The sequence below is a fragment of the Cyrtonyx montezumae genome, unplaced genomic scaffold (assembly GCF_038088225.1).
Source record: "Cyrtonyx montezumae isolate F1298 unplaced genomic scaffold, pur_monq_1.0 scaffold_158, whole genome shotgun sequence".
NCBI lineage: Eukaryota > Metazoa > Chordata > Aves > Galliformes > Odontophoridae > Cyrtonyx > Cyrtonyx montezumae.
In genome coordinates, this window is record NW_027071890.1 from 37,064 (window position 1) to 46,267 (window position 9,204).

The following is a 9,204-nucleotide window of genomic DNA, read 5'->3' on the forward strand; positions in this document are numbered from 1 at the left end:
TTGGGGGGGGGGGGGGTGCCCTCTCCAGCCCCGCCCCGCCGTATCGGGGTGGGGCTAGGAGGAGGTTCGTTTCCTCTCGGCTCTTTCCGTCGGCGCCCGAAGCCGTCAGAGTCGGAGATTCCCCGGAAACACCCGAACGCGGAGCGGAGGCGCTGCCGACTCCATCCGGAAAGAGCCGAAGCGTCTCAGGGAGGCGTGTCGGGTGTTTCCGGCGCGGCGGCGGAAATGGCCGAGGGCCGGCGGCGGCCGCCATGTTGGGAGCCGCTGGGCGCTGAGGAAGCGCGGGCGTGAGGCGGCCCCGCTCCCCTCCTCCCCTCCTCCTCCTCTTCCTCCTCTCCCGCCCCCTCCCCGCTCCCCCGTCCCCCCCCCAATGCCGCCGGCCTGGCCCCCCCCCGCCCCCTGAGCGAGGCCCGTGCTCCCGACGCGCGCACAGCGCTTCCCCCTATCGCGATAGTCGGCGGCGGCGGCGGGGGGGAGCGCCATGTCGAGCAGCGGCCGCAGCCCTCTGCCCACCGTCAGCGAGAGGGACGCGGAGCAGGTGCGGCAACGAGCGGGGCTCGGGGGGAGGGGGGGCCGTGAGGGAGAGGGGTCTGGGGTGGGGAAGGGGGTCGGGGGTCCCCGAGTCCCTTTAGCGATCGGGGGAAGGGATCCGCGGGGGCCGCGGTCCGCCCCGTGAGGGGGGGCGGTCGTCCCAGGGGTCCTGAGTGGGCGTAGGGGGGGTTTCGGAGGGGAGGTTGGGGGGAAGCGGCTCCGAAGGGTCCGGGGCCCCTTCTGTGGGGTGGGGAAGGGCTGAGCTGGGGGTCCGCGGCGGATCTGAGGGCGGACGGCGGCTCCGGGACCGTCGTGGGCCGCTCCGTGAGGGATAACGGGGTTGGGGGGGGGGGGGGTCCTGAGCTTTACCCCACGGAAGGGGCGGTGTGGGGTCGTGCCTCTCTGTGTGGGGTGGGGGTGCAGAGGGCCGTGTACCGCTTCGTTGGGGGGGGGGGTCCTTGTGATGTGATAACGCGGAGCTTTGGGGCTCCGGTCCGGTTATGGGGGGGGGTGGGCTTTGGGGCCGGGGCTGTGGGGCTGCTGTGCGTGGCAGAGGGCGGTGGGAGGGGGTCCGGGGGGAAACGACGGCTCTGCGGATTCCCACCTCGTTTTGGGGAGGGGGTTGGGCCTCCGTGGGAGCAGCGGGAGCCCCCCAGGTGGATCCCAGCCCCATAGCTGGGGGGCTCGGAGCCCCCTCCCCACTTGGGTGCGGTGCTGAGCCGTGGGGGTCGTCTCCTCCCGCCCCCGAATGAACGCATCTCAGAGTGTGGGGGCTGAGAGCTGTGCTCGGCTCCGTGGGGGTGGAGCCGCGTTGGGGTGGGGGCTGCGCGGGGACCCCTCCGAACGGCCCCAGCGCTGCGATGGGGATGGGGTCAGCCCCGCTGTCAGTGCAGGGAGCCCTCCTATGGGTGCTGTGAGGTGTGGGGCGGCAGAGGCGGGGGCGTCGGCGGCCCCCCCACGGCTCGGGGGCGTTTCTCGTTTCCGTGTAACCCCGCAGAGATTGCGGGGTGTTCTCGTGCGTCTTTGGGTGCGAGTGGTGGGCTCCCCAGATGTGGCAGCCAGCCCTATTTTGGGGAGGAGGGGTCTTGCCGCTGTACCAAGGATGCTGGGGGGGGGGTTGGGGGGCACCCCCACTCCGTAGACGTTGTGACAGTGCTCGGTGGCCCCGTCCCTATGGCACTGTGCTCCTGTGGGGCACCGTGGGAGGAGGAACCCCACACCCGACCCGTGGGGCACCGCCACGGGTGGTCCCACCCTGGTGACCCGAACCCCCCCCCTATCCCTCGGGGTCAGCGCCCGGCGGTGTTGTGGGGTCCGCGTGGGCTCCGTTCCCGCAGCGCTGGCGGTGTTGGGGGGTCCTGGGGGGGGGGGTGCATCGTTCGGAGCCGTTTCCTTCTGGTGCGGTTGGGGTGGGTTATATAAGAGCCGAGGGTAATTATTCATGGTTGGTTCTGCTGCCGGGAGCGAGGAGGAGCTGGGGAGGGGGCGGCACGCGGGGTGGGGGCGGGGGGGCTGCGTTTCCAGGCGCCCTTTTCGGCCCATCCTGGGCTGCGGTGAAGGGTTGTGGGTCGGGTAGGGGTTGGGATGCGCCCGCGGCCCCACGGCTCGGCCCCGTTCCTCCGCATCGCGTGGGTTTCTTCCGAAGCACAAAGAAATACGGATATACGCGGCCTGAAAATCCCCAGGACGGCTGAGCCGGCCCCGTTGTGCCCGCGGTGCGGGGCTCGGGGATCGGCCGCTGTGGGGTCGGGGTCGCTGTGCGCGGGGACCCCGCGGTTCCGTGGGTGCGGAGGAGGAAGAGGAGGGCGCGCAGGTGCTGCCGGCCCCGCTGGGGTTGCTGCACATCCTGTGGGGCGGAGGAGCCGGGCTCGGCTCGGGGCTTCTCGCGTCCTCCGGGGCGCTCCGCACCCACGCGCGTGGGCCGGCGTGGGAGCTGCGGCGCTGCCCCGTGGCGTCGGGTCGACCCCGCTGTGTTCGGGGTCTGAGCGCTCCCGCGCGCCCGCTGCGTTCCCCCTTTCCCCTCCGTTCCGTGTCCCGCTGCCCCGGGCCGCGGCCGGGGCTGGGATCGGGCTGTAGGACCGTGGCTTTGGGGCCGATCCCTGCGCGGCACAACCGGTTGAGCCGGTCCGGTGCTGGCGGAGCTGATGCGGTGCGAACTTCCGCCAGCTCCGCCCAGCGGGGCCGCGCTGGGATCCCGGGCAGCGCAGGGTGAGCGGTGCGGGGCTCGGCGCTGCCGTTCGCTTTTGGGGTCGCAGGGGCTGTTCTGGGGTGGGCGGCTTCCCTGCCCCCTACCCCCCCCCCCCACGGGTTGGCGTTGGGGTCTGCGGGTCTTTAGGGCTGCTGGGAGTGGGGCTGCTGTGGGGGTCTCATTGCTGGGGTGCTTGGTGAGGTCTCCCGGGGTGGGCGGCTCTCAGCTGTCGGGGTCTTCTTCAGCCCCCCCCGCTGGGGGGTCTCGGCGGTGCTCGGCGGCTGTTTGGAGGTCCGCGTCCCCACAGCAGCCCGCTTCTGGGGTCTGATGTTCGCCGGGGCGGGTCCTGGGGTCACCAGGGCTGTTTTGGGGTGTGCGTCTTTGAGCTGCAGGTGTCCTCCTGCCCCTGCGGTCCCATCTCCACCCCGAACCGCCCCCTCTGGGGCCGCGGGGCCCCGCAGCCCGGCGGTGCCCGGCCTCGTTAACGAGCTCCAGGCCGGCCGGCGGACGGCTGCGGGGCCCACAGGCGCCGCTGAGAGGTGCTTGAGACGGCGGCATGTGGGGCGGCACGTGGGGCACGCCGCGGCCGTTCCCGTGGGGGGATTTTCACGGGTGGGACGGACGGGACCTCCCAGCGCTGGGCGCCGATAGCCCGAATCTCAGCGGGCGCGGTGCGGCCGGGAGATCCATCCCGGTGTGTGGGGTCGGGGCTGGGGATCCCGGCTTGGCCCCCCGGGAGCCGTGCGTGCCGCCCCGCTGCCGCAGCTTACACCGCGAGGGCCGGTCCCGGCGGTGGGAGTACGGCCCACGGCGTCACCGCGTGGCGGTTTCACCATCGCTGTGGGTGAAACGAGCGGCACGCTTCCGCCGGCGGCTTCCTCCCCTGCGTGCCCCCTTCCTAATTAAGCAGCGGGGCGTTAACGAGCTGTGCCGCGGGCTTTGGGGTGATGCAGTGCGGGGGGGACTGGCTGCCCCCCATCCCACCCCGTCCGCGGTTATCAGCGCGGTCAGAGTGGGCTCTGCTCCCCCCCGGGTGGGCTCTGTGCTCCCCCCGGGTGGGCTCTGTGCTCCCCCCGGGTGGGCTCTGTGCTCCCCCCGGGTGGGCTCTGTGCTCCCCCCGGGTGGGCTCTGTGCTCCCCCCCGGGTGGGCTCTGTGCTCCCCCCGGGTGGGCTCTGGCCCCACATCGCCGTCCTTTGGGGGGGGGCTGTGGGCCGGGGGCTGCAGATACACGTGGGGCGTTGGGGGCTCTGTGTATTGGGGCCGTCGTGGTCCGCGAGCGGCGGTTGTGGGCCCGAGCACGGGCGCGGTGGCTCGGACTGGGGCCGCCCTCTGGGGCCCGGGTCCCGGCGTCGGTGTGCCCGCTGTGGGGCAGAGCCCCCGGAGCTGCAGCAGCGCCCGTCCCCGCGGTGCCGGCGGGGGACCGCTCCGCGTCCCTGTCCCCGGGGAGCCCGAAACCGCCCCGCTTGCGTCAGGTATCGGGGGCGGCTCCCGGCCCGCCCGGGGCGCGGCGTGGCACACCCGGACTTTGCTCCCGGCGCTGCCGTGCGCCTCCGGAGCACCCGCACCCCCTTCCTCCTCCTCCTCCTCCTCCTCCTCGGGTCGGGCCGGCGGTCCGAGCGCGTGCCGTGTCCGTGTCCCCGCAGCCGGCGCTGGGCCACGCGGACGGGAAGGGCGCCGGGAAGCCCAACATGCTGCGGGGCCGCAGCTCGGCCGCCTCCGCCGACGAGCAGCCCCACATCGGCAACTACCGCCTGCTCAAAACCATCGGCAAGGGCAACTTCGCCAAGGTCAAGCTGGCCCGGCACGTCCTGACCGGCAAGGAGGTGAGCGGCCCCCGCCCCACGGCGCCGGGGGTCCCGGGCTCCCGCTGCCGTGAGCGCGCGGTCCCCACGCTGTGACTGTGACGCGGAGGTGGCGGCGGTGCCGGGGCCCTCCCCGCTCAGCCCCACGGCGCCGTGGGGCAGCCCCGGGCTCCCGGCCTTCGCGTTCTGAGCGGCGCTGTGGGGTGGGGGCGGTGGTGGGGTCCGGGTCTGCGTCCTGTGGGTGCTGCCGCGGTCTGGGGGGTGGGGGCGGTCCCCGGCCCCCGTGCTCACCCCACAAGTGCCTGCAGTGTGGGGCTGCTCCCGGTCAGCCCCGTCCCCGTCCCTGCAGGTCGCCGTGAAGATCATCGACAAGACGCAGCTCAACTCCTCCAGCCTGCAGAAGGTCGGGGTCCCCCCAGCATCCCCCCCCTGCCCCCCCCCGTGGCACCACCCCCCCAGGGGCCGTATCCCTCCGGTTGTGGTGGGGGGCACAGCGGCGTAACCCGCGTCCCTTCCTCACAGCTTTTTCGGGAGGTGCGGATAATGAAGGTCCTGAACCACCCCAACATAGGTGAGCCCCCCAACGCCGCCCCATTGCGCCGGGGATTCTGTCCCCCCATCTGGGGACGCGGTGGGGGGCGGCCGCCCCCTCCAGCCCCACTCGGCTCTTGCAGTGAAGCTCTTCGAGGTGATCGAGACAGAGAAGACTCTGTACCTGGTGATGGAGTACGCCAGCGGGGGTGAGCAGGGGCAGGGGGCGCGTGGGGGGCACGTGGGGCGGGTGGGGGCGGGGGGCACGGCTCTTCTCACCGCTGCCCTCTCCCCAGGTGAGGTGTTCGATTACCTGGTGGCTCACGGGCGCATGAAGGAGAAGGAGGCCCGGGCGAAGTTCCGACAGGTTGGGGGGCGCGGGGGGACCCCACGTGGTGCCCCTGGGGGCGGGGGCTCCCGGTGACGCCCCCTTCTCTTGCAGATAGTGTCTGCTGTGCAGTACTGTCACCAGAAGTTCATTGTACATAGAGACCTGAAGGTGGGCGCCCGCTTTCTGCCTTTGTCACCCCCCGGGGACCCCCGGCCCCGCGGTGCCCCCCACCTCCCCCGTTTCTCCTTCCGACCCTCCTCACCCCACACTGCTCCCACCCCTGCCCTGCCACGGTGCCCCAGGCCCTCAGCAGCATCGGGGCGGCCCCCAGACCCCCCGGGACCTCCAGGGCCGTGCGTGGGGTCCCCAGGACGGCGTTCAGCGACCCCCATGCCCCCGTCCCCTCCCCGTTTCCCCCCTCCCCGCCCCCCCGGGTCCTGACCGCAGCCGTCTCTCTCTGGCAGGCAGAGAACCTGCTGCTGGACGCCGACATGAACATCAAAATCGCCGATTTCGGGTTCAGCAACGAGTTCACCTTCGGGAACAAGCTGGACACCTTCTGCGGGTCCCCGCCCTATGCTGCCCCTGAACTCTTCCAGGGCAAAAAGTACGACGGCCCCGAGGTCGACGTGTGGAGCCTGGGCGTCATCCTCTACACCCTGGTCAGCGGTTCCCTGCCCTTCGACGGGCAGAACCTCAAGGTAGCGCCTGCTGGGGGCGTCCCCGCCGTGGGGGACCGCGTGTGGGGTGCCCCGGGGATCGGTCCCCCCCCAGCGCTGATGGGCGCCCCCGCTGTCAACCCAGGAGCTGAGGGAGCGGGTGCTGCGGGGCAAGTACCGGATCCCCTTCTACATGTCGACCGACTGTGAGAACCTGCTGAAAAAGTTCCTCATCCTCAACCCCACCAAGCGGGGTACCCTGGAGGTGAGGGGGATCCCGGTGTGACTGGGGGCGCCCTGGGGTTCGTAAGGAGTGCCTGAAACCCCAGCGAGCACCGGGGACCCCCATAAACCCCAGGTGTCACCCCAGGGAGCACCGGGGACCCTCACAAACCCCAGGTGTCACCCCAGGGAGCACCGGGGACCCTCACAAACCCCAGGTGTCACCCCAGGGAGCGCCTGGGACCCCCATAAACCCCAGGTGTCACCCCAGGGAGCACCGGGGACCCCCATAAACCCCAGGTGTCACCCCAGGGAGCACCGGGGACCCTCACAAACCCCAGGTGTCACCCCAGGGAGCACCGGGGACCCTCACAAACCCCAGGTGTCACCCCAGGGAGCACCGGGGACCCCCATAAACCCCAGGTGTCACCCCAGGGAGCCCCCTGACCCCGCTGTCCCTCCCACCCTGCAGCAAATCATGAAGGACCGCTGGATGAACGTGGGCCACGAGGACGACGAGCTGAAGCCCTACATGGAGCCCGTGCCAGACTACAAAGACCCCCGGCGGACAGGTAGGGCCAGGGGGTGATGCCGTGCCCCCTCGGGGTGGGGGAGGGTCGTTCCCCCTGCACCCCTGGGTCCCCTCTCTGAGGCCAAATGTCCCCAGAGCTGATGGTGTCCATGGGGTACACGCGGGAGGAGATCCAGGAGTCGCTGGTGGGGCAGAAGTACAACGAGGTGATGGCCACCTACCTGCTGCTGGACCACAAGAGCTCCGAGGTGCGGGGACGTGGGGGACGTGGGGGGGAGGTGGGACGCTGCTGGGGGATGGGAGGGGGTGGCAGCCGCCTTCCTGCGCGTGCCCGTGTCCCCACGTCACACGCTGTGTCCGACACGGAGCTGTGCCGCCTTGCACACGTGTGTCCCCGCGCTGTCGTGTCCCCACCCTGGGCTCCTGGCTGTGGTCTGGGTTGCTGTGTGCCCCCACCCCCATGTTGTCCCTGTCCTGTAGCCCCCAGACCCCCCCGTTGTCCCGTCCCCTCTGTGTGCCCTGCCCCATAGTCCCCGCGCCGCTGACGCTGTCCCGCTGTCCCCCAGCTGGACGAGACGGTCGGCAGCGTGCCGCTGAAGGCGCGGGCGGCCCCGGACGCGGCCAACAGCTCCGCACCGTCCCCCGCACACAAAGTGCAGCGCAGCGTCTCCGCCAACCCCAAACGCCGCGTCAGCGACCAGGGTGAGCCCCCCCCCCCACCAGGGACGCCCCCCATCCGTGTCCCCACGGCTCGGGGGGTGACGCCGAGCGCTGTCCCGCAGCCGGACTGTCCATCCCCACCTCCTCGTCCTACTCGAAGAAGACGCAGGCGGCCAACGCTGAGAACAAGCGCGTGGCCGAGGAGGAGGGCGGGCGGCGAGCGGGCAGCACCGCCAAGGTGCCCCCCAGCCCCCTGCCCGGGCTGGAGCGCAGCAAGGGCACCCCGTCACCCTCCACGGTCAGTGTGGGGACGGGGGGCACTGGGCTGGAGGGGCCGGGTGGGGCACCAGGACTCCTGGGCGCTGTGCTGTGGGGTGCTGCGCGCTGGAGCCCCGTGTTTTGGGGTGACTTTGGGGCTCTGGAGCACCGGGTCGCCGCTGCTGGGGGTGGCAGGATACCGGGCCGCTGCGTTCCGTAGTGCTGAGACGCCTGGCTCCCCGTTCTGGGTGCTTTGTGGGGGTGCTGTGCCACCCGCAGCCCCCCATCCCTCCGGCTTCAGTTTGGGACCCCTCCCCGCTGCCCTTCGGGGGTCTCACCGTGCTGCCCCCACGTGTCCCACAGAACAGCGTGCTCTCCACGGGCACCACTCGCAGCCGCAACTCCCCGCTGCTCGACCGCGCCAGCCTGGGCCCCGGCTCGCTGCAGAACGGCAAGGACAGGTGGGGGCCCCCCTGCACCCCCCTCCCCCTCCTCACGCCTCCCCCCTTAATCCCCCCCCCCCACCCCGCTTTTTTCTCCTAGCTTACCCGCCCCGGGCTGCCGACCCTCTCCCGCCGCCCCCCCAGCCCCAACCGCTCCCCCACGGCCCCGGCAGCACCCGAAAAGCACCGCGGCCCCCGGCGACGCCAACTGCGAGGGGCCCCGACCCAGGCAAGGCCCCCCCGGGAGGTGTGCCTGGGGGTGGGGGTGGGGGAGGGGTGCGGACCGCCGGCGGTCCCTGAGCGGTGGCAGCATCCCCCTCCCCCGGGGGCTCTATAGGGGGTGGCGGTGCCCCCCCCCCCCGCGTGACGCCGCCGTGTCCGTGTCCCCGCAGCGCGGCCCCGGCGCGGGTGCCGGTGGCGTCGCCGTCGGCGCACAACATCAGCCAGGGGCTGTGCGAGCGGCCCAGCTTCCCGCGCGGCGTCTCCAGCCGCAGCACCTTCCACGCCGGGCAGCTGCGGCAGGCGCGGGACCAGGCCCCGCTGCCCTACGCCGTGCCCCCCGCATCGCCCTCGGGCGCCAGCCAGGGCCGCCGCGGGCCGTCCGCCAGCCTCTTCAGCAAGTTCACCTCCAAGTTCGTGCGCAGGTGAGCAGTGCCGCGCTTCCCCGTGCCCCCCTTCCCCCCCCACCCCCCTCCGTTCTGGAGCCGTCTGTGGCTCCTCGTGTCCCCCACGTTCCCCTCTGTGTTCCTCTCGTCCCCTCCCTTCTGTGCCGCCCTGGTCCCCGCCGCGGGTCGTCCGCCCCCCTCGTCCTCCTGTGTCCCCCCGGGGCTCCTCCTCCTCCTCTGTGTCGCCCCCCATCCCCCTCCTCCTCCCCTCGCTCTCAGCGTTCCCTTCGGGCTCTGTGTGTCCGTGTGTTCCCTTCTCTCCTGTGACCCCTCGGTGTCCCCTCCTCATCCACTGTCCCTAGCAGCCCCCGCTCGTCTCCTCCCCCTGCATCTTCCCCCCTCCCGACTCTTCCCGTCCCCTCTGTGTCCCCGTTGTCCCCT

General features: G+C 72.3%; 1 protein-coding gene across 1 annotated transcript; it reads left to right on the forward strand.

The window, feature by feature from the left end:
• The first annotated feature begins 91 nt into the window (after positions 1-91).
• MARK2 (microtubule affinity regulating kinase 2) lies at positions 92-8,806 on the forward strand. Its single transcript, XM_065732245.1, has 16 exons — positions 92-538; positions 4,364-4,543; positions 4,872-4,925; positions 5,045-5,093; positions 5,197-5,262; positions 5,350-5,420; positions 5,496-5,552; positions 5,849-6,085; positions 6,189-6,308; positions 6,738-6,837; positions 6,933-7,045; positions 7,364-7,499; positions 7,580-7,755; positions 8,079-8,176; positions 8,259-8,387; positions 8,551-8,806. Exons 1-16 carry the CDS (start codon positions 482-484, stop codon positions 8,804-8,806), a joined length of 1,899 nt encoding a protein of 632 aa, XP_065588317.1. The 5' UTR covers positions 92-481.
• Positions 8,807-9,204: the final 398 nt, after the last annotated feature.

Coding starts and splice junctions, on each gene's coding strand:
- MARK2 (XM_065732245.1), top strand. CDS start 482: ATGTCGAGCAGCGGCCGCAGCCCTCTGCCCACCGTCAGCGAGAGGGAC. Junction 5,263..5,349: donor GATGGAGTACGCCAGCGGGG/GTGAGCAGGGGC, acceptor CCCTCTCCCCAG/GTGAGGTGTTCGATTACCTG. Junction 6,838..6,932: donor CAAAGACCCCCGGCGGACAG/GTAGGGCCAGGG, acceptor AAATGTCCCCAG/AGCTGATGGTGTCCATGGGG.